The following is a 25,349-nucleotide window of genomic DNA, read 5'->3' as shown; positions in this document are numbered from 1 at the left end:
TTTGTGTTTTCCATGAAAAGTCACACTTATTCACCACCATATGTTGTGAAATGAATAGAAAATAGAGTCAAGACATTGACAAGGTTAGAAATAATGATTTGTATTTGAAATAAGATTTTTTTTACATCAAACTTTGCTTTCGTCAAAGAATCCTCCATTTGCAGCAATTACAGCATTGCAGACCTTTGGCATTCTAGCTGTTAATTTGTGGAGGTAATCTGGAGAAATTGCACCCCACGCTTCCAGAAGCAGCTCCCACAAGTTGGATTGGTTGGATGGGCACTTCTTTGAGCAGATTGAGTTTCTGGAGCATCACATTTGTGGGGTCAATTAAACGCTCAAAATGGCCAGAAAAAGAGAACTTTCATCTGAAACTCGACAGTCTATTCTTGTTCTTAGAAATGAAGGCTATTCCATGCGAGAAATTGCTAAGAAATTGAAGATTTCCTACACCGGTGTGTACTACTCCCTTCAGAGGACAGCACAAACAGGCTCTAACAGGTACTATTTAATGAAGATGCCAGTTGGGGACCTGTGAGGCGTCTGTTTCTCAAACTAGAGACTCTAATGTACTTATCTTCTTGCTCAGTTGTGCAACGCGGCCTCCCACTTCTTTTTCTACTCTGGTTAGAGCCTGTTTGTGCTGTCCTCTGAAGGGAGTAGTACACACCGGTGTAGGAAATCTTCAATTTCTTAGCAATTTCTCGCATGGAATAGCCTTCATTTCTAAGAACAAGAATAGACTGTCGAGTTTCAGATGAAAGTTCTCTTTTTCTGGCCATTTTGAGCGTTTAATTGACCCCACAAATGTGATGCTCCAGAAACTCAATCTGCTCAAAGAAGTGCCCATCCAACCAATCCAACTTGTGGGAGCTGCTTCTGGAAGCGTGGGGTGCAATTTCTCCAGATTACCTCAACAAATTAACAGCTAGAATGCCAAAGGTCTGCAATGCTGTAATTGCTGCAAATGGAGGATTCTTTGACGAAAGCAAAGTTTGATGTAAAAAAAATCTTATTTCAAATACAAATCATTATTTCTAACCTTGTCAATGTCTTGACTCTATTTTCTATTCATTTCACAACATATGGTGGTGAATAAGTGTGACTTTTCATGGAAAACACGAAATTGTTTGGGTGATCCCAAACTTTTGAACGGTAGTGTATATATATATATATATATATATATATATATATATATATATATATATATATATATATATATATGTGTGTGTGTGTGTGTGTGTTATATATCTTCTCATATACACTCACTGGCCACTTTATTAGGTACACCTTGCTAGTACCGGGTTGGACCCCCTTTTGCCTTCAGAACTGCCTTAATCCTTTGTGGCATAGATTCAACAAGGTACTGGAAACATTCCTCAGAGAGTTTGGTCCATATTGACATAATAGCATCACGCAGTTGCTGCAGATTTGTCGGCTGCACATCCATGATGCGAATCTCCCGGTCCACCACATCCCAAAGGTGCTCTATTGGATTGAGATCTGGTGACTGTGGAGGCCATTTGAGTACAGTGAAGTCATTGTCATGTTCAAGAAACCAGTCTGAGATTATTCGAGCTTTGTGACATGGCGCGTTATCCTGCTGGAAGTAGCCATCAGAAGATGGGAACACTGTGGTCATAAAGGGATGGACATGGTCAGCAACAATACTCAGGTAGGCTGTGGCGTTGACACGATGCTCAATTGGTACTAAGGGGCCCAAAGTGTGCCAAGAAAATATCCCCCACACCATTACACCACCACCAGCAGCCTGAACCATAGATACAAGGCAGGATGGATCCATGCTTTCATGTTGTTGACGCCAAATTCTGACCCTACCATCCGAATGTCGCAGCAGAAATCGAGACTCATCAGACCAGGCAACGTTTTTCCAATCTTCTATTGTCCAATTTTGGTGAGCCTGTGCGAATTGTAGCCCCAGTTTCCTGTTCTTAGCTGACAGGAGTGGCACCCGGTGTGGTCTTCTGCTGCTGTAGCCCATCTGCCTCAAGGTTCGATGTGTTATGCATTCAGAGATGCTCTTCTGCATACCTCAGTTGTAATGAGTGGTTATTTGAGTTACTGTTGCCTTTCTATCAGCTCGAACCAGTCTGGCCATTCTCCTCTGACCTCTGGCATCAACAAGGTATTTTCGCCCACAGAACTGCCGCTCACTGGATATTTTCTCTTTTTCGGACCATTCTCTGTAAACCCTAGAGATGGTTGTGCGTGAAAATCCCAGTAGATCAGCAGTTTCTGAAATACTCAGACCAGCCCATCTGGCACCAACAACCATGCCACGTTCAAAGTCACTTAAATCACCTTTCTTCCCCATTCTGATGCTCGGTTTGAACTGCAGCAGATCGCCTTGACCATGTCTACATGCCTAAATGCATTGAGTTGCTGCCATGTGATTGGCTGATTAGAAATTTGCGTTAACGAGCAGTTGGACATGTGTGCCTAATAAAGTGGCCGGTGAGTGTATGTTAGGATGTTATGTATGAGAGGTTTGTAGCGAGTTAGGGAGAGGCTGTGTACTAGGAGAAATGCTGTTCGAGCCTGCTTGCCTGTGAGAGGAGTGGGGGTAGATGAAATAAAATGACAGAAACAAAAACCAACAATGTATTCCCTGTTCTCCATAAGCCCACCGGAAAATTTTGATTTCTCAGACTTTTCTAATTGGCCCAATTGGATTTGCCAATTTGAAAGGTTCCAGATTGCCGCTGGACTGCATGAAAGGCCTGAAGAATATCAAGTAAACTCATTAGTTTACACTATGGGAGATAAAGCTGATGACATTTTGAGCATGCTAGGCTTAAATGAAGCAAAACAAAACAAGTACAGTGCAGTATGAAATGCTTTTGAGAAATACTTCATTTGCAAAGATAATGTGATCTATGAACGGGCTCAATTTAACAAAAGATGCCAAGAGCCAGGAGAATCAGCTGATTCGTTGATCTCTGCAGTTTATACACTAGCAGAATGCTATCAATATGGCATACTGCAGGAGGAAAGGCATAAGACACCATGGCCGTCAGACAACTTGCAACTGGATAGTAAACCAACACTGGCAAAAGCTGTCCTAAAAATCAGACAACACAAAGAAATCAAGAAATGGCAACCCACTGTGCGTGAGACAATAAACTGGCCTGAAAGAAGCAAACCATCGACATGATGAAATTCAAGAAAAAGCTTCACAGAGAAAGTCAGATAGGAAAAATTGGCCATGGCAAGGGTGAAAAAGAGTTCCAAAAATGACGGAATATCTGTGGATGATGTTGCAAAGCACAGGCACATTCCCTGAACAACTGTGCTGCACAGGAAGCAGAGTGCAGGAAATGCCATAAGAAAGGCCATTATGCAGCCATTTGGAGATCAGGCAGAGTGGGAGCAATCCATGAACAGGAGGTGGAGACTGTTTTCCTTGGAGAGGTGTTCACAGGAGACCAGTCAAAAACATGGCAGAAAACACTGAAGTTGAATGGGTAACAAACCACCTTTAAGCTGGATATGGTACAGAAGTGACGGCCATTCCAGCAACCATTTACTCAGAGAGAGAGAATGGCATACTCACCAGAGCAACTAAGGCACTACGTGGACTGAATGATATCCCTCTGTAGGTGAGAGGACAGTTCAATGGCATCATAGAATACAAGGGCTGGACAACAAAGCAACCTGTGTTTGTGATACAAAGGTTAGCTATTCCCGTGCTTGGCTTGCCAGCAATAGAGGCACTGCAGTTACTGTGCTCAGTTGACAGTATTCAGGGGCTGTCAGCTGACATCAAACAGCTGTACCCCAAAGTCTTCACTGGCCTGGGATACCTGCAAGGAGCGTACAGAATTAGGCTGAAGGAGGGACTCCTTTGCATTGTTACTGCCACATCATGAACGACTAATGATGACTGACGAAGTTAAAGAGGGACTTCAGAGGATGGAGAAAATGGGAGTTATTATGCCCATCGAAGAACCCACAGATTGTTGTGCAGGGATGGTTGTGCTGCCCAAGCCCAATGAAATGCTCAGAATCTGCATTGATCTATCCCACCTAAACAAGTAGTACATCTGTCAAGAAAGACACATCGTGTCTGCCATCGATGGAACCCTGGCCAAGCTTTAAGGAGCAACAGTTTTTACAAAACTTGATGCTACAGCTGGATTCTGGCAGGTGCCCCTGGACCCAGAATCAGCCTCACTGACTATGTTCATCACACCTTTTGGGGGGTGCTTTTCACAGATTGCCATTCAGGATTTCGTCGGCACCCAAGCACTTCCAGAAGTAGCTAACACAGATGCTGGCAGGACTGGAAAGAACCATCTGCCATACAGATGATATTCTCATCTTTGGGTCATCTCATGAACAACATGACCACAGGCTGTGCTGCAAAGTGTTGGAGTTACTCCAAAAGGATAGGCTGACACTCAATGACAAATACCACTTTGCTAAGGGCTGGGTTACATTCCTAGGTCATGTCATCAGTGCACAGGGCATTGAAGCTGACCCAGGTAAAAGTAAAGCAATCACAGAGATGCCCACATCTAAGATGTGCTGATGTGAGAAGATTTTTAGGCATGGTAAACTATATGGAAATTTTCTTGCCATGTGTCGCAGAGCTCTCACAGCCGATAAGGGACCTGCTCAAGGCAGACAGAGACTGGGCCTGGGGGAGCATGCAACAGTGGGCTTTCGAAAAGCTGCGCCAGGAACTGAGCTCAACCACTGTCCTGGCACAGTACTGCACAAACAGAGAGACAAGAGTTGCAGCGGACCCTTCCTCATTTCGGCTAGGAGGAGTTCAGTCTCAGAAGCAACCATTGGGTGACTGACGTCCAGACGCCTTTATTTCACGCAGCATGACAACGGCAGAGCGTAGATAGGCCCACACTGAAAAAGAGTAGCTGGCATTGACCTGGGTGTGTGAGTGTCTTCAGTCTTATCTGGTTGGGATAGACTTTCTCATACAGACAGACAGACAGACCCCAAACCCCTCATCTCTCCGCTGAGCATCAGAGCTTCTTGATGACTTGGCTCCTTCAATTTTGAGATTCAGACTGTGACTGCTCTGCTTCACGTACAGGATTGTTCATGTGCTCAGGAAGAATCTTGTCACAGAAAATGCAAAAGATGAAAATCCAGCTGGAGAAAGATATCAGAGTGCACATCAACCATGTTGTGGAGCACTTACCTGCATTAGAGGGGAGGCTGGTTCATATCAGGACAACACAGGACACATATCTGCAAATAACTAAGGAGCCTGGTGCAAACAGGATGGCTAGGACTTGCTGATTGCGGATGGACTATTGATGAAGGGTGAAAGACTTGTCATCATTTTCACCAAGCAAGAGGAGATATTCACCAAAATTCACAAATGTCAACAGGCCATGACAAAGTGCATCACCAGGGCACCGCAGTCCATGTGATGGCCAGGTCTGACCTAACATGTAACGCAGAAAGTGGAAAACATTGTGATATGTGCAAAAGAAGCTCACAACACACCAGAGCTATAGCTGAAAACGCCATTACCTGCCAGGTCATGGCAGTGCATTGTGGCACATCTTTTCCAGTGGAATAGCACAATGTACTTTGTAAATTAACTACTTCTCATGCTACACTAAAGTAGTTAACCTCACCTCCACTACCATCGCCCACGTAATCGTCAAGTTGAAGTCTATTTTTTCATGCCATGGAGTCCCAGAAACTGTTCTCATGGGTAATGGCCCCCAGTTCTGTGCAGCTGAATTTGCAGACTTCTCCAGAGAATACAACTTCACACGTGACCAGCAACCCCGGTTATCCTCACAGTAATAGGGAAGCTGACAGGGCTGTGTGGATGGTGAAATCTCTCATTAGAAAGGAGGTGGATCCACACAAGGCCATAATGGCTTACAGGGCTACACTCTAGTCACATGGATCATCCTCTGCACAGCTGTTGATAGGTCAAAATATCAGGACGCCCTTGCCCGTTAGTCAGGAGAAGCTACAGCCTGGGTGGCTTGACCTCCAGGCTTTCAAAAGAAAGGATCAAGGACATGAAGTAGAAACAAACATCCTGGTTCAAGAAAAGACACCAAACAAAGAAAAGAAAAGAAAAGAGTGCAGATCAAGATAAAGAGTCTGGGTGAAAAACACAAAGCAGGCTAGAACCATCAGAGGTCCAGGCCAGACACCAACATCGATCGACCTATCCTCTGGAAGTCTGTGTAGAAACAGATCCCACATCGGGGTCATTCCAGAGACTCCTAGAATGACAAGTTCAGGGTGGATCATAAGAAACCCAGTGAGAATGGATTTATAATCACCAGTCTCATAGATAGAAAGCTGTGGTTAAACAGGACAGAATAATCCCTGCAGAGCTTCGGGGCCCCACCCTGACCTCTAAGTAGAGAAAGACATTCTATTTTCCTTGTTTTGTTTAAAGAATGTCACACACTACACAAGTAAGTTAGGCTCAATGGTTTATAGTGATGATGGTAAATGTTATCCTAGAAAGTATGGTAACAATTGATTACATACATCCATAAGTGGAAAATAATAATAATAAATGGAACTCATATTTATTTGTTGACCTTTTTGTTTTAACTGAACTGTTTTTCAAGACAATATATACAATAAGTGACAAACAAACAGTCTAGGAGGAGTGTATACAGAATCAATTGGACGAATAATAATATACTAGAGAAAAAAAAACCCCAAAAAAACCATTAAATAAAATAAAAGTTTGCAAATCATCTAAGACTTTTTTTATTATTCAGCTAAAGTGGAAATGTATAGCTTGAGAGCAACAAGAAGCCTAGGAAGGCTTGGCTTCTTATTTGCAAGTCTGGACTTTAAGATACAACATTTAGTTAATAGACTAGTTAAATTGATTAGATGAAACTGTGCTTGAATTTCTGTCCTGATCGTTAACTTCAAATAAAACATCTTTCAATTGACATGCCATCTTCTTCTTCTTCTTGTTTTTCTTCTTCATTGTGTTTTTTGTCCACAGAATGAAACCTGTAATACATCATCCTCATGCTTGTGGCTTGCATATGCGTCCTTGAGCGCGTACTGGGAGAACATCATACAATCAGGAACCACTTTCTCACCGTACTTTATAGCGATGTGTGTGTGTGTGTGTGTGTGTGTGTGTGTGTGTGTGTGTGTGTGTGTGTGTGCGTGCAAGTGCACTCCCTGTTGGAGGTGGATTTGGTTGTTATTCATTTGCTACCGTGTGTGTGTGTGTGTGTGTGTGTGTGTGTGTGTGTGTGTGTGTGTGTGTGTGTATGTGTGTGTGTTAGTGAGCTTTACTCACAGGTTGTTGTGATACGTCTAGCGCAGCATGCTAGTAAGACGTTGCATGTGACCTTCCCCCCTCAGCCCCTGCTGCTGGTCAACCCAGTCCTTGGTAAAGTAAGCTGACCACATAAGTATTCAGAGGCTATTACACAGCCTCGCCCTTGTCAAGACTCCTACCATGCCTCCTCGTGGCTGCCTACAGTAACTAGCAGTCTTGCGACTCCAGGCTAAACTGGTAGGGGATCTTGGCGCTGCAGTGGTCCCCAGAAGCATAATGACTGGCCCCACCCTGGCATCAGCCAACCACTGCCCTGCTGCCATGTGGGCAAATTCAAGAAGACAAAGGCTAGGGGAGCAGCCTCAGGCCGCCTCGCGACCTGTTCACACACGTTTACGCCCTGGCCACCTAGAGGACTTTGTGTCAACCTTTCATGTTTGAAATCCTGCCGGGGGGGGGGGGGGTGTTATGTCTGCACACATCGACAGTGCTGCATTTGATTTGGTGCTGTTCTATTGTGCTGGGATCGATTGGTGATGCCTGCGGGCTCTGAGTTGTTTGATCGGGTCTGCCTGTGATGTTGTGTTACTCTAAATAAAGAATGCAACGTAGAGGTTGTGTCGAACGACAGCGCTGTGTCCTGACGTGATTTCTAAATACAATAGAGAACAGTAGCTATACTTTCTTTTGGAAGAGGTATCCAACAGACGATAAACATCTTCATGGTGTGGGGCTAGCAATAAAAAACTGCTACCTGCCCAACCTGACAGAAACACCCACTGGCATAAGTGAAAGACTCATATCTCTACTGTTTATCATGCTGAGAAACAGTATGCTACCCTCTTTAGTGCTTATACTCCTACATGACCATCTGAAGATGAAGTAAAAGATTGATTCTACCAGCAGTTGGACAATTCCCTCATTGATGTCCCCAAGAAAGACACAATTCTTCTTCTGGGGAACTTCAATGCAAGAACTGGGAATAATTAGGAGGTTAGGGAAGGAGTGATCGGACGCCATGGAATTGGGCATGTGAATGCTAGTGGTCTTAGGCTCCTGAACCTCTGTGCCAAACACCAGCTCTCCGTAGCCAACACTATGTTCCAGATGAAAAACAAATGCAAGACCTCCTGGATGCACCCACGGTCAAAGCACTGGCACCTGATCAACTACGTCAATGTTAGAAGATATGACATTGGGGATGTTTGTATCACTCAAACAATGAGAGGAGCTGAGTGTGATTCAGACCACCAAATGATAGTAGCCAAACCCATCTCATGGTATGCCCAGCAGTCCACCTTCAAAAGTCCACCAAAAAGAGACTACATTGCACTAAACTCAGAGATGCAAAGGTATGCAACAACCTACACTGTGTTCTAGCAGAGAAGCTTGGAGACACCGAGCTCTTGCTGAAGACTGACGAATCCATTAGAAAAAAAAAGGACTACCATCAGCACCCTACAAACAGTCAGAGTCTGACTCTCCTAATTTACTTAGTTAATTATCCTCATCAGACTATTTGTCTTTGTCTGGCGCGACATGCATTTGCTGCATCCATACCATTGTAATAATGTGAAACTATTTACCTCAATTGACTATTTCTTAAATGCAATATATGAGGTTAGGGATCTGAAGGCCTTCGTACAGATTTACATCATCAGAATAATAACGTTTATCTACACAGCAAATTTTTAAAAAGCTGTATAGTGGGAGAAGAATGCTGGATATGGAGCTGCCAGGGAAAAGGAATAGAGAGAGGACATCAGTGTCATGAGTAAGTTCTCTTGTGGTATTTGCTCTGCAATGCATCAAAAATCAACTGACAGCAGCTTCAGGGATATGAACTGTTCTGCAGTAGAATGTAGAACAGTTGTAGAATGCAGGCAAAGTTTTCTTTTTGACACACCAGCTGTAGCAGCTCTTCAACATGATCACTTCCCTGACACTTCTCAGAGTGCATGTGAAATGAAAACTTACATGATTTGCAGCCTGTTGTTGTAGGATCACAGTCTATTCCTTGATTAAAGGACAAGGGTGAATCTGGAAGAGAGGAAAAAGATGAAGAAAATGGAGGGATGGGGCCATTTGGTTGAGAGAAGAAGAGAGAAGAAAAGAAGAGAGGGGCAAGAAATTGAGAGAGAGATGAAAAAGGGGAAAGGGAGGCATGTTAATGTCCATGGTGAAATCATTCCATTGTTAGGTGTTAAAAAGTTACTTCACAGCTGCCCCTTTTCTCCCCCTGCTGAGACAAAAGATTTGATCTGAAAAGCCTAAAAAAACCAACAAAAAAAACAAAAACAAAAACAAAGCACTTGGAAAGCTTAGATGACTGCTCAGTAATCAACACGTATACAACGGTTTTTTTTTTGGCCTTCCTTTCACGTTCACTACCTTGGGACATCATCTTTGGTCTTGTGACTCAACAATGTCACAATGGACTGTCTGAGTGCTGTTGTCGTTTTTGTCATTTGAAGTGAAAAAAAAAATGGCTGCGCTACTGGAGAAAGAAAACATCTTTAAGTGTCACAAGAGATCTGTCCTAAAAAGAGGCTATTCACAGCAGTCAAATAGAACAGTGGTAGCTCATAGGTCAGAGCAGAACACTTGTAACTCTAATGTTGCCATTTTAAATCTCTGACCCAGCTATGGAATATTGGAAGCTTGGAAAAAAATGTGGCTGGAAAAAGTAAAATTGTTACAAATAAACTCCTCTCCCTTAAAACCTGCCTTCAACATGATTTATACACATGACACTTCATCTCTAACTGCCCTAGTGGCTAACAGTAGAAGACTGTGCCGTTACTACTCAGTACAGGAATGACCACAAAGGCGCTTTCAAACATACTTCCCGTAACATTGACGCAATAATTTTTCCGGAACTGCTTGCAGCTTTCTCTGTGCAAGCATACAACTCTATCCATAAAATTTACGGTTAGCGTTTGTACACAAGATTTGACAGTCTTGCCTTCTGTTTCGCTCCCCATTTGTGTAGGATGTCTTTTTTTCTAGCGTACATGATGACATCTCTAACTAATCTTCTGCAGGGACTGAGCAAAGAGCTCTTATTTCTAGGTCAGTCCATTTTTAAATAAGCTCTTACTGGGACACAACTAAATCTCCCACTTCAGACAAATGCAGATGAAGTATCCTGTGTCAAATGGTGTTTATTTATTTATTTTACAAACCCCAATTCCAATGAAGTTGGGATGTTGTGTAAAACGTGAATAAAAACAGAATACAAGGATTTGAAAATCCTTTTTGACCTATATTCAATTGAATACACTACAAAGACAAGATATTTAATGTTCAAACTGATAAACTTTATTGTTTTTTGCAAATATTCACCCATTTTGAATTTGATGCCTACAACACGTTCCAAAAAAGCTGGGATAGGGGCAACAAACGACTGGGAAAGTTGCGCAATGCTCAAAAAACACCTGTTTGGAACATTCCACAGGTGAACAGGTGAATTGGAAACAGGTGAGTGTCATGATTGGGTGTAAAAGGAGCATCCCCGAAAGGCTCAGTCGTTCACAAGCAAGGATGGGGCGAGGTTCACCACTTTGTGAACAACTGCGTGAGCAAATAGTCCAATAGTTTAAGAACAACGTTTCTCAACGTACAATTGCAAGGAATTTAGGGATTTCATCATCTACAGTCCATAATATCATCAAAAGATTCAGAGGATCCGGAGAAATCTGCACGTAAGCAGCAAGGCCAAAAACCAACACTGAATGCCCGTGACCTTCGATCCCTCAGGCGGCACTGCATTATAAACTGACATCATTCTGTAAAGGATATTACCACGTGGACTCAGGAACACTTGGGAAAACCATCGTCAGTTAACACAGTTGGTTGCTACATCTACAAGTGCAAGTTAAAACTCTACCATGCAAAGCGAAAGCCATATATCAACACCACCCAGAAACGCCGCTGGCTTCTCTGGGCCCGAGCTCATCTGAGATGGACTGACGCAAAGTGGAAAAGTGTGCTGTGGTCTGACGAGTCCACATTTCAAATTCTTTTTTGGAAATCATGGACGTCGTGTCCTCCGGGCTAAAGAGGGAAAGGACCATCCAGATTATTATCAGCACAAAGTTCAAAAGCCAGCATCTGTGATGGTATGGGGGGGTGTTAGTGCCCATGGCATCATGGGTAACTTGCACATCTGTGAAGGCACCGTTAATGCTGAAAGATACATACAGGTTTTGGAGCAACATATGCTGCCATCCAAGCAATGTCTTTTTCAGGGACGTCCCTGCTTATTTCAGCAAGACAATGCCAAGCCACATTCAGCACGTGTTACAACAGTGTGGCTTCGTAGTAAAAGAGTGCGGGTACTAGACTGGCCTGCCTGCAGTCCAGACCTGTCTCCCATTGAAAATGTGTGGCGCATTATGAAGCGCAAAATACCACAACGGAGACCCTGGACTGTTGAGCAACTGAAGTCGTACATCAAGCAAGAATGGGAAAGAATTCCACCCACAAAGCTTCAACAATTAGTGTCCTCAGTTCCCAAACGCTTATTGAGTGTTGTTAAAAGGAAAGGTGATGTAACACAGTGGTGAACATGCCCCTGTCCCAGCTTTTTTGGAACGTGTTGCAGGCATCAAATTCAAAATGAGTGAATATTTGCAAAAAAACAATAAAGTTTACCAGTTTGAACATTAAATATCTTGTCTTTGTAGTGTATTCAATTGAAAAAAGGTCGAAAAGGATTTGCAAATCATTGTATTTGGTTTTTATTAACTTTTTACACAACATCCCGACTTCATTGGAATTGGGGTTTGTACTATTACGTAAAAATGTTAACATTTAACTGTATATGGTATTTCTAATTTCAACTAACATATTGTAATAAGTAATATACTTAGTCTAAGATTTTTTCTCTCTCCCCCAAACTAGATGTACAGAATTGAATCCTTAGACATCCACCAAATATGTCATAACAGATTTTGGTGCAACTTAATACAGCAACTTAATACAGTTCTAGAATTAATGTTCTGTATAAATTAACCACAAATAATTCACCTGTTATATACTGCTTTGTTGTTGCTTTTGTAGGGTATGATGTTGTGGGGCAGGGAGGTGGATCACAGTCGACTGAATCATCTCTGTACTGTGCAGCTATCAGGAAATTTTTCACAAAGTCGAAGTATCGCGCTGTCTGCCACCTCTCTGTTCTATAGTGGCACTCAAAATCATACATTGTTGGCTCCTGCAAATAGAAAATTACAATTCAGGTAAGGTTATAGTCACAGACAGATGTTTAACTTTTTTAAAAGGCTCAAAAACTATAAAACAGAAATAATTACAATCACCATGAACATGTTAAATTCTGATTAAGGGTATAAAGCCATAAAGTGGTAATTTGATGGATGAATTGATTTTTGAGACCGTGCTGGCTTTGCTGACAGTACAACTGAGGTTAATTATGAACTCACCACAGACCCCATGTAGAGACGCACTTCTTGTAGCATTTGGACAAAAATGTCTATATCTTTTCTGTTGGATGAAATGTTTCCAAACTTATTTGCCAAATCGTTTAAACTCTCCTCCAAATAGAAAACATTCAATTTTATCCAACACATTCCACCCTGGAAAAAAATGGATATAAAACAAAATCAAACGAGAAACATATCCTTCAAATACTTAGCGTGATGCAGGACTCTGGAAAACAGAATTTAGCAATCACTTAACAGTTAGTTATCCATTGAGTAGATCCATATGTGTTGTTATAACCAGATTATTTTACCTCTTCCTTTGGAACGTAATGTACAGGAATTTTGTAATCTTTAGGAATGTTCTGTTTCTGTAACAGAAAAAAGAAAAATAGGATATTTGTTTAGCCAAGTCAGTTTGCAAATTCAAGGAGATTGAATTCATCCCATGGGTTACATTTTTATTCAATAATAATAGCATAATGCAACAAATACAACCAAACACACATATGGACACAGTACATTACAGCACATTATCATTAAATCTGAACAAAACTAAGTTTATGTCATTTGGAAATCATAAAATAGACACACAAGTAGAAGTAACTATCAACAATATTAACATTGAAAGAGTATATGAAAATACATTTCTGGGTGTGACACTTGACCATAAAATCTGCTGGAAACCTCATTAAAGATTCAGGAAAACAAAAATGTCAAGGAGCATCAGAATTCTGGGAAAGACAAGGCACATTCTGGATCATAAAGCATCATACATTATTTATTGTTCTCTTGTATTACCTTATTTGAATTATGGTGTGGCGGTATGGGGGAACATCTACAAAAGCAACCTACAATTATGTGTACTACAGAAAAAGACCATTAAGGATAGTAAACAATGTAGGATATAGGGAACACACTAGCAAACTGTTTTTAAATTCACGGGCTATGAAGTTCATGGACCCGGCAGAATTCAAGACTGCACAAACGTACAAAGCAAGATATAATCTACTTCCTGGCAACACACAACAAATGTTCTCAGATTGGGGTGGGGGGTGGGGGGTTGTTCAGTTTAAGAGGAAAATTGAATTCTAAAGAACCACTGTGTTCCTACCACTTGCAAAAGTATGTGTATTTCAAATTATGGGGTAAGTTTGTGAATGATCTAGATGAACTCAAGGAAAGCACAAGTTTAAATCAATTCAAAAAGAGGTAAAAAAATATTTTAAAGAGGCACAAGGATGAGGAGTTTTTGCTTCTCTCATGACCATGACACCCATGGTGGATGCTGTTGTTGTTGTTTTTTTGAAATCCTTGTTATTGTTTTCTTTGTTTTTTATTGTATTTATTTTTATTGCTTTTATTGTTTTTTATTGAGTCATTCTGAGATAGATATTGAGAATTACATACTCTGATGTGTTTCACGCATCAGAATATTCATTCACAAGTTTATTATTTAGGTTTATTAATTGAGCATTAGAGAGGGGGCGGGAAATTATAAGTAGTAATTTCCTCCTGCTCTTTTTTGAACATACATGATTTGTTGGATTCTCTATTGAAAATTCTTTTGTTGAATTCTTCTGGTTTTGTTTTATCATTTGTTGTTGTTGTTGTTTTTCATTTATGCTTGGTCATTTTTTCCTTTATTTTGCATGTTCGCAATAAAGACATTTGATTTGATTTTAACTTTGCAGTATGGATGAAACCAACCTTATATATTAAAAGTAAGAGTATAATATTTATAATATTTGCACATTAAGATAATTATTCATCTGGCTGTGATATAATATACATATTTTATGTATTTGGGATTAAATTTTCCCTTTGACAGTTGTATTAAAGAAGCTATCTGCCATTTTTTTTAGAACACTTTTAATAATATTTGGTCAAACTTTTTCTACATCGACTGGGAAAAAAAATTCCAGTCTTTGTGGCCGCCCTAACCGTAGACAGGAAATGCTCTCTGTGCTTACTCCTTAACAGCCAATGAGGAGAGTTCTTTGAAAGCTGGCATCTCTATTGGTCTCTACTTGTTTTCAATCAGTTTGCGCGTTCACAAGGCTCTTAGGCAGAAGTGAGGGGGAGGATTCTTTTGCAGTATATTTTCATAATATAGTTAGCTCTTGCTAAAAAAAAAAAAAAAACTTCCGCCCAGGATTGTTTACACCCATTTTAATTCAATAATACACAGAATATAATGTTAATTCCCTTGTGCTGATATTTATTCTCATACTGAGTTATTTTCTCTTCAAAAATGTCCACATGCACATTGTTCTGCGGCAGCTTGTTTTCTCTCAGATGAGCTCCCTCTTTTTTGACTTATGCAAAAGTTACATTTGGTAATAAAGATGGGTGGACTAAAGTGGGGTTGGGATTAAAAGACCGGCATTTACAGCACCTGATTAAACTAGGTGACGTTAATACAAATCATATGCTACAAATCTGGAAAAATAACGTATTTTCCTTATTATTGTTGTTTAAATTTTAGCATGGTTTCTTTCATGGTTCCCTTCCTCTCCTCTCTAGGAGGTTTGCCCTTGACTGCCTTCTCAACTTGTGAGTTGCACATGCAATAAATCCATGGTTTTGTAGCGGGGGGGAAGAGGTGCCACCTTCGGTTTGGTTAATATAAAAATGAGCTGCAAGTGACGGCAAAGCCTGTCTCTGGTTAAGGAAAAACTGTAAACGACTTGGTGTTTATTCTGCGATCAGTGGTACATGTGATCCTTTCACAGTAAAAAGGAATCAGTTGATTCACTGTTAAAATTGAAAATATCGCTCACTGCAGCTTTAAAGTAAACTATTTTCTTGAATTCGTATTGTCTGTGGACACTGACATGAAATGCACCTATTGTTTAAAGTTAATGATTAAGTAAGAATGATTAAGATTAAATTGTAAAGCACTGATTCCTCACCTGCTTGTGAAATCCTTGGGGAATAACATGAATCACCAAAACTGATTAGCGTTTTATTCTAATGTAAATGTGTTGAATAGAAATTTTAAATAATGCTCCTACCAAAACAGAGAGTCTGGAGATGTCATCTGTCACAGGGTTGATGTCAAATTCACTTGAATGGACTCCAAGCGTGATGTACAGCAGTAAATGAACACAGACGTGTATCCAAATCTGTAAATTGAGTTGCACATACAAAATAAGTGAGTCGTTTATTCAACTTAAAAAACGCTTTCTTCAATAGTGTTAAAATCCTTTAAGAAATGTAACATCCTCTAGGAGAGCTTTAACCTTTTCTTTTTTTTAAAAATTTATTTCTGATTTTTCCCCCCAATTCAGTGGCCAATCGCTCCCTATTCTTGTTCAAACACCCACCCTCGTACTGCATGCGTTTGCCAACTGCATCACTCCGGCCGGCAGTCTCGAAGGAGACACCTCGCCAATTCCGTGACAAGGCAGATCCAGGCTGAACCACTGCTTTTTCCGACACACACAGAGACGAATTCATGTAACGAACACAAGCCGACTCCGCCCCCCTCCCAAAGACAGCGTTGCCAATTATTGCTGTTATATGGAATCCATCCATAGTCGGGTTTGACGAGACCGGGGCGCGAACCCCGGTCCCCAGTGGGCAACTGCATCGACACAAAGCCGATGCTTAGACCGCTACATCACCGTGGACCCCAGGAGAGCTATAATCTTGATACTTTAGGACCTTCATAGAGTTTCATGTACATCTTATTCTCAGATGAAATGAGTTATAACAGTAAAATAGTAAAAATGCTATAAAAGAAAGAAAAGTACTAAATGGATGAGGTTATGAAGAAAATAATTTAAGATAATCAAAAAAGAAAAAATGCGGAACTGAAATGGAAAATGAAATGACGCCACATCAATGCGTACAATATTTTGACAAAAATAAAAAGAACTGAAAATACATGATACAAAACAAAGCCAACCATGGCAAATGTGCCCATGAGAAAAGTCATCCTTGGCCTTGGCACAATTTCAATTCCACCGTAACTCATGAACGTAATCCTAACTTTACATTCTTGAGTTATCTAACTGGTCCAGTTCATGTAGTTGTCATAAACCTTTCACATCCCCATGCTTCTGGTCTTCTCCCAGGGGTATTTTACAGTGGCTGCCTAATGTTAGTTACATCTGCTCACATTAAAGGATATAATTAATTTGGCCTACCTTTTGGCCCCACTTCCTGTGCCAATTTAAGCATGTTATGCAATGGTGCCATGCTTCACTTCTTAGCAGAGATTATGAGCACCCAATGCCCAACCCAAACAATGAAAAAACCAAGATAACAACGTAGAAATGGCCTATTCCAAAAAAAGCTAAGAGGGATCAGAAACAGGGACTTGGCAACTAGGAAAAATCATGGTCTAGACGGCTTGCAAGAATTAGCACCCCTTATTAGCTGCTATACACCAGTTTTTTTTATTTTAATTTACCCATGATGGGTTTGATAATTCCTACATGGTATTTAATATCCAACTCCCCACTTCTCATCCATACACATAAATTCAAACTAATTATATTTGAGCACAATCATGGTTTGCAAATATTGGCTACAGTGTATCCTCAGTAAACAATTTATTCCATCCAGTTCACAGTATTCAAGTTGCTACAGGGCCCATCACAAGCCTGTACCTCTGTACTTGTTAGCTGACATGTTCACTTTCAATTGCTACAACAGTGAGAACTGAACAACACCAGGAAGAGAAATTAACTAAGGTCCACCAACAGCAAGAGAAGCCAACGTTAAGAAAAAATAACACCACACAAAGCATAAAGCAGGGAGAATATAATTCTCTGCTGCATTAAAGCGCAATCCACAATTAATGCACACAGTGGCTGTCTGCCCCACTTCTGCCCTTGTTTTGGTCTACTTTGTATACCTTTTTCCATTTTATTATTTGCAAATGCGAGAACTAGCTAATACCGCATAACTTTCCCTACCTTTTGAGCCTTTCAGTTTTCTCCATTTCTCAAACAAATACACAAAGTTGACCCATTTGGCAAGATAAATAATGTTATTTGTTGTCAGTAGAGCACTCGTGTTGTTGCAGTCCTCCACATAGCTGTGGCGGCGCATGCCATTACAGATTGTACCTTTAATCATATTTAAACTAATCTATAAATGAAAGGATTTATGCAGAAATGGCTGAACTAAAATCATTGGATTGTTTAAAAGGCAAAATGTTTAGGTCAGTGGAAAGTCCCATGGTGTGTTCGTTGTCTAAGTGGAAGATTCAAAGCATGTGCAGCAAAAATGAAAATAATTGTTGGCTAAATTCCCTAAAATGTATTGCATATGCTTGGGAAGTGACATCTGAATAAACAGGCTGAGATTAGAGGAAGTTACTTGTATTTCACTCCAACACCCCATATGTTCATCTTGAAATAAAAATTTCCAAAAGTTACCCAGTTGGTCAACAACAACATCAACAACACCAACAAATAATGATAATAACTTAATATATAATTTAAAAAAATAATTGTTATGAAATGCTCTACAAAAAGAGTGATAAATGCATTGAATTAACAATATTAAAGCTATTAACAAGAAAGAATTACAATTTAGATGGCAAAATACAACTCAGAAGACATAACAGAGGGAATAGAAGAAAAACAATGAAAAAAATTAAAGCTTTACAAAAAGTCCAATATGAAAAGTAAAGTATAAATGGTGTTACAAAAGCTGACATGGAACTGACTGATTTGAGCTCCTCAGGGACTACTTTCCACAGTCTAGAAGCCCTGACAGCAAAAGCACAACTGCTTGTCCTTATGACTTCGGACTTGGGGACAAATCCTTGATTAGAGCCTTAATCCTCAGGCTGCGTTCAGGCTCATTAGAAATAAGAATGTGTATCAGCAAGGACTTAGTGATACGGTTTGTATTACAATAAACATATTACAAATATATTGTGATATATTGTTATACTACAACTGCTGCAGTACATTGGAATATTGACAATTTTTTATAAAAATGTCATGAAGAAAACAATTTTAATATGCATAAAATTAGAGTAATCAGAGCCATAGCTGGTTTGGCACTGGCAACGCCTGCTGTTGTTTTTCTCTGCAGCCCTGTTACAATATTGCACCTTGCACCTAGTGGTAGGAGATGTAAACAACACAATGAAGTCATGCCACTACCACATCTCTTTGTGTGTAGTATTGACAGTTTCTTACACCCTAATTATATATTTAAAATCCCATTATGTAATATGCAACTTGTTTTGGGAAAAAAAAATTGATACATTTTTAAAATTTAATTCCAAAATCTATGGGCAGCCGATAAAAAAAAAAAAAGTCACCCCCTCTATGGCTTAGGTTCTAGCCTGCTCTCTATCATCAACTGCTCACTCACATCTGGGTCTGTACCTGACTACTTAAAAATTGTCTGTGTTCAGCCCCTCTTCACAAAACCCCTCCCTTGATCCAGCAGGGATAGATAATTATAGACCGATTTCCAAACTTTCTTTTTTATCCAAAATCTTTGAAAAATTATTGCAGACCAAATCCTGCAGCTGACTGAGGGTCATAACATTTATGATAAATTTCAGTCCAGCTTTTGTCACAAGCATAGTACTGAAACTGCATTACTAAGAGTGTCCAATGACATTCTTATGCATGCTATTCTTATTCTCCTAGATTTAACTGCTGCCTTTGATACCATCGATCATGCCATCTTACTTGATAGGCTGGAGAACTGGGTTGGCATATCTGGTACAGCATTAAATTGGTTTCGCTTTTATCTGACAAATGGATATTTTAATGTTTGTATTAACAATCTTGTATCCTTGTCAGCTCCCCTACTGTGTGGAGTCTCTCAGGGGTCTGTCTTTGGGCCAATCCTCTTCTCTTTATACATGCTTCCTCTGGGTCATTTGTTTAGTCACTTTCAAGACATGTCATTCCACTGTTATGCCGATGATACTCAGATCTATTTGTCTGCCAAACCCAATAACCTTAATCAACCGTCCTTTCTCCATGATTGCTTAGCTGCCACCAAAAACTGGATGTCCCTTAATTTCCTCCATCTAAACCCTGACAAAGGTGTGAAGTTCTCTTAATTGGTCCAGAGAACTTCACCACTGCAGTTGATCAGTTTATTGATACACTTCATTCAAACATATCGCTAAAAATATTGGTATCATCTTTGACCAGAATATGTATTTCGATCACCATGTTACTAAACTTGTCCAATCCTGTTTTTTTTTTTCAGCTACAAAATACTGTGAAAATCAGAAATATTTTGTCTTTTAAGGATATAAAAAAAATTAATTCACACTATCATTTTCTCCCGTCTAGATTACTGTAACTCCCTCTACTCTGGCCTCAACAAAGCTACTTTAAATCATCTACAATTGGTTCAGAATGCAACTGCTAGACTACTAACCAGAACTAGCAATAGTCCCATATTACCCCTATTCTTGCATCCCTCCATTGGCTTCCCATAAAATTCAGAATAAGCTAAAAGATCTTATTGATTACATTTAAAGCACTGCACGATCTTGCCCCTAGTTATATTTCTGATCTTCTCATTCATCATTCCACTTCCCAACCACTCCAATCCTCAAAACTTAGTCTTTTATCCATTCCTCACTCCAACTGCAAAACAAAGGGTGACCGCGCCTTTGCAGTTTTAGCCCCAAGCCTCTGGAATAATCTTCCCCAATCGATTAGATTCGCTGAATCTTTGGACTATTTTAAGTGGCTTCTAAAAACCCATCTTTTCAGGCAAGCCTTTTACAGATTCTTACCCCTGACTTCTGTTTTGTTTCATTTTTAGCTTGGTCTGTTACTCCCAAAGCCATGTTTTTATATTCATTCAATTTATTTTATGTATTTATTCACATTTTGTGTATGAAGTGTAAAGCACTTTGTAATTGTATGTTTTTAAAAGTGGTATATAAATAAAATGTTGCTTGCTTTGCTTATTTGCCTCCTCTTCTCACTATACACCATCTCACTTTGTGCAATCATCCACTCCCATGGTTCCTCATACCATTGCTTTCCTGCGATACCCAGCTCTTCCAATTATTCCCACCAGATAACCTCACAGTCTTGGCATGGATATCATCATTTCTTGCTGATGTCGCTGCAGAGATGAAAGAACGCCCCCTTCAGCTTAACCTATCTAAGACTGAGCTCCTTGTCAGCCAGATCCTACCTGTCTGAGCATGCAGCACAACTCCTGGTACAGGCTCTTGTAATATCACACATTGACTACCGCCAAGTCCTTACTGGCAGGTTCCCCTGCATGCACCTTCAAACCTCTGCAAATGATGTGTTCTGCAACCAACTGAAAACAGCACATGTCACTCCGCTGTTCATATCCCTCCACTCGTTCCCAGTTGCTGCCCACATCAAATTCAAAACCTTGATGCTTGCTTACAAAACAGCACCTAAAATGGCTCCTGCCTACCTGAACTCCCTCATTCAGGTCTACACTCAGTCCCGCTCACTACGCTCTGCCAATGAAAAGTGCCTGGCTCTTCTGCCACAACGGGGCCCTAAGTCACTAGTCAGACTCTTTTCTTCTGTAGTTTCCCAGTGGTGGAATGAGTTACCAAACTCCATTTGAGCCTCTGAGTCCCTCTCCATCTTTAAGAAAAAGCTAAAGATCCAGCTCTTTCACGAACGCCTCCACACCTGATGGTATTAATAAAAAAAGAAAAACAAAAAAACACTTCTATGCACCCTATGCATTGCCTTTGTGCACTACCTGTTGATACCTATGTCCGATTGGACTTGAACCTAGTTTTTTGACACTTACTTGCATTGTCTCCTGACTAGATCCTTACATGTGTTGTATTAACTCTCAGATGTACGTTATTTTGCTAAATGAAATTGTAAATTGTAATAGCAGGGACATGCCCCCGTGTCTTTGCACCCATGATAATTCTAGCATTATTATTTTTGAATGAGCTGGAGGGGTGAGATTTGCTTCTGACTGAGGCAGGAATAGAGGTAATTAAAGAAGTACAGACGAGAGTAAACAAATGCATGAATGACGCTCTCTATGAAAATAAAGATAAGTACTTTGCTGGGCAAAGTATGATTAAGCATCGATTTAAACCTGGTCATCAAAGTAAAGCTCATCATCAACTGACACCCAAGTTACTAGCAGTGTGTTTTACCAAGGAACCTCAATACTGTATGCAATGTTTCAAATGTGTTGTCATCAGTCGCATCTAGTTTCGTGACATCTAATTCCTGATGTTGGCAATTATGTTAAGAGACTATGCTATCAGGGCCATTAGGTGGAATGGGTATATTTAACTGCACATCATTTGCATAGCAGTGAAAGCATTGTTGTGTTTACCACTTATGTGAATGAAGTGGGATGTATAAAGAGAAAAGACAATCAGACCAAGATTTGAACCCTGGGACACGCCACATGTCATGTGGGCTGTGGAGCATGAGGGGATTCTAAGCACCACAGAGGAATTTTTGGAATTGATTTAGTTTGATTTAGATAGGACCTGAACCAATTAAAAGTAGCTCTGTTCTTGAAAAAAAAATCAAACAATTTAATAGTCTACCATATGAAATGTAGCATTGACATTTTAAATGGCTATAATTGACATTCCCATCTAGTTGCTGCTAAAAGGAGGTCATTATCCATTTTAAGAAGAGTTTCTTTGTGCTATGCAGAGACTGAAAGACAGATTGATCTTTTCTGAAAATCTCGTTTTCGTTTTTAAAGAGCATCACTTGATCGGATCCTGTTTTTTTCAGAAGTAATTAATAGTAAAGGTAGTTTTGAATAGAGGCATGCAGTTTACAGGTTCTACGGCATTTGGTTGTTTTAAGGAAAAGGTTTTACAGTCATAGGATAAAAAGTGGTTAATGAACTATTATTAATTAACAGAATACAAAGACCCACCGAATCAGTAACCCCTTTGAGATACTGAATGGGTAGTATATCTAGGAGGCAGGTTGATGGGCTCCTGTGTTGTCTTCGTGACCTTTTCTTTAACATCTATGGTGAGAAAAATCACTGTTTAAGGTCTTTCTTTCTCTTGCATGAAAATCAATTTTATCCTAACTGGGCAGCAGGGTTGCCTGGACATTAGGGTTGGGGAGACTTTTCTCTAACCAAAAAGATCAAGATTCATTAATATGGGAGGACAAACCTGCCAAAGTGCATTATCCATAAGCAAGATGCTTAACTCCTACCTGCTCTAGGGGATAAAGCATCTATATCAGAAAAAAATAAGATAATAGGTATATTTTTTCTTTGAATATTGACAATGATTTCTTGGAGCTCTTCATTTGCAAGTACCTGTACCGCCATATGATGAAACCCTAAAATGTTCTGAGCTGGCACTTGTGAGCTAGATTGACTATATACTTCATTTTATGTTTCTGTTACATATTCATATGAAGAAACCAGCATATTATGAAGACATGGCAGCCCTACAGAATAAAAAGATCTATATTTTGTTTCTTAATGTGATTTAGATGTGTGTTTATTGTATATCTAAAATGGCTTCACAAACATTCACCCCATTTAGGCTTTAATTGGGTATAGACTGTGTGTCTGGAATCTTCTGAATGTCAGTAAACGTTACAGTAACAAAGGTGCAGTGTTTCAGACCTTTGAGACCATTGTAATTAGAGGAGCTGCAAAATAGTATTTATGTTTGAGGTCACTCATCCTCTGATTTAGTTCAATTATGGTTACTATGTAGTGCCAGTCAAATCTAGGGGGAATGAATCGGGTGAACACTGAAGGGGAAACAGGAAGGATGAGGCTTGCTGTTTAGCATTAAGGCAAAAAAGCACTGATATGCTGATATTGACACACTCTACAAGACAGATCAAATTGAAGCAAACAAGGAGAAGATAAGGAAATGCACACACAACTGACATAAACAGAATTCAAGTTTTTTCTATATGCACATAATGAAGACTATGTTTCATATAAAGTGGGGGGAAAGACTGGGCATACACACATCACTTCCATAACTGTGTGAGAACACAAGCTCCTTTGTCGCTGGACATTATGCAAAACGCAACAGCATTTTCTATGGCTCATCATCCAAAGTCCTAAACAAACTCCAGTACATCCAGAGCTCTAATGCTCGACTGCTCACCCACTCCCACTCCCGTGACCACATCACCCTTGTCCTTCAAAACCTCCACTGGCTCCCTGTCCCACAATGGATCCAATTCAAAGTCCTTCTCCTCACTCACAAAGCCCTTCATAACCAGGCCCCCCTCCTACCTCACGGACCTGCTCCACTACCATACTCCTTCCCATAGCCTTCGCTCCTCCAACGACAACCTCCTGTCTCCACCACACAGGACCAAGCACCAGACCTGGGGTGACAGAACCTTCTCCATAGCTGCTGCCTCTCCTACTGGAACTCCCTGCCCAAACACACCAGAGACTGCACCGATCTGTCCATGTTCACTTCATTAATCAAAACTTACCTCTTCAGAATTACTTTTAATGTACAATTAATGTTGTGTGTTACATGTTTTTGGTGTGTTGCTTTTATGTATATTTGATCTATATAAACTGTCTTTGAGTACCTTGAAAAGTGTGATACAAATAAAACATTATTAGTATTATTATTATTATCAGCTTCTTTCTTTGACAGTGAAGTTGTGATAATTTCTTGAATTAATATTATAGAGGCATTCATTTTGTTGCCATGTTCCACCACCCACTCCTTCATCTCTGTACTCCTGTACACTTGCTATTGGCTCTTCACCTTTTATGCCAGCTTTGCCATCTTTCTGGCATCCCTTCCCCCACTTTCAGTATTTTTTTTTCTTTTCCCTCTACTTTGCCATTAAATCTTCATTGGCTATTAAATCGGGCTTGAAAGATGTGTAGTTTATCCCCAGAATTACTCAATATTGTGTTATTTGTAAAAATATGCCTTGTCTTTAATTGAGCAAGACTGAAAGGGACCACACTTTTTTTTTCTTAGGTGTTGGGGTTATATGCATAGATGGCACACCAGACAATCAAGATTAAAGAGCCCCACAGTGTGTTGTCCTGTAGGGTAAAAAATATATGTAAAAACATTCCAGAGTATTAATTGATGACTATCATATAAAAATTGTGTTCTCAAGGTGTATTCAAAGTGTGTGAACATGGTGCTAAAATATTCCCTTTTACAGTAATATGTTTCTTCTCTACCTGTTTACATCACAGTAAACATATAAAACTTGTGCTTAGCCTTGTAGTCAAGCTCAGCCAAGTCTGGTTGTCTCAAGTCTCAAGTCAAGACCAAGTCTACTGGGGGGTCAAGTCTGAGTCAAGACCAAAGCTTATCAAGTCTGTGTCAAGTTCAAGACAACTAAAGAGGAATTGGGCCAAAACGTATGTAAAGACTGACACCAGAGCTTGCAAATCCAATTAAATGTATAATTGTAACTGTAGTAGCCTACGTCATAGTACATTTCCCAATTTCATTTAACTGTAGGATATATTTAGACTTTTTCTCTCTGCCAAGGAAGGTATATTTGAGATTCCAATTGTCCAATGTTTCAGACATAAATTGTTATTATTATTATTGTTATTATCATTATTATTATTATTATCCATCCAGCCATCCATTTTTCAAGCCACTTATTCTCAGTAGAGTCACGGGATGCTGGAGCCTATCCCAGCAGTAATTGGGCGGAAGG

The 25,349-nt window shown here is 40.0% G+C and overlaps 1 protein-coding gene across 1 annotated transcript in view; it reads right to left on the bottom strand.

The window, feature by feature from the left end:
- The window catches only part of kitlga (kit ligand a), a 95,907-nt gene that overhangs the window by 6,493 nt on the left and 64,065 nt on the right, over window positions 1–25,349 (bottom strand). Inside the window, exons 2-6 of the mRNA XM_056282131.1 lie at window positions 15,735–15,845; window positions 13,032–13,088; window positions 12,721–12,873; window positions 12,308–12,494; window positions 9,254–9,316 (exon numbers count right to left, since the gene is read on the bottom strand). Coding sequence (XP_056138106.1) covers window positions 9,254–9,316; window positions 12,308–12,494; window positions 12,721–12,873; window positions 13,032–13,088; window positions 15,735–15,845 — 571 coding nt within the window. The remainder of the gene's footprint in view (window positions 1–9,253; window positions 9,317–12,307; window positions 12,495–12,720; window positions 12,874–13,031; window positions 13,089–15,734; window positions 15,846–25,349) is intronic.

The sequence above is a fragment of the Lampris incognitus genome, chromosome 6 (genome assembly GCF_029633865.1).
Source record: "Lampris incognitus isolate fLamInc1 chromosome 6, fLamInc1.hap2, whole genome shotgun sequence".
NCBI lineage: Eukaryota > Metazoa > Chordata > Actinopteri > Lampriformes > Lampridae > Lampris > Lampris incognitus.
The sequence above is the reverse complement of the archived record's forward strand: the minus strand, read 5'-3'. Positions and strand labels throughout refer to the sequence as shown.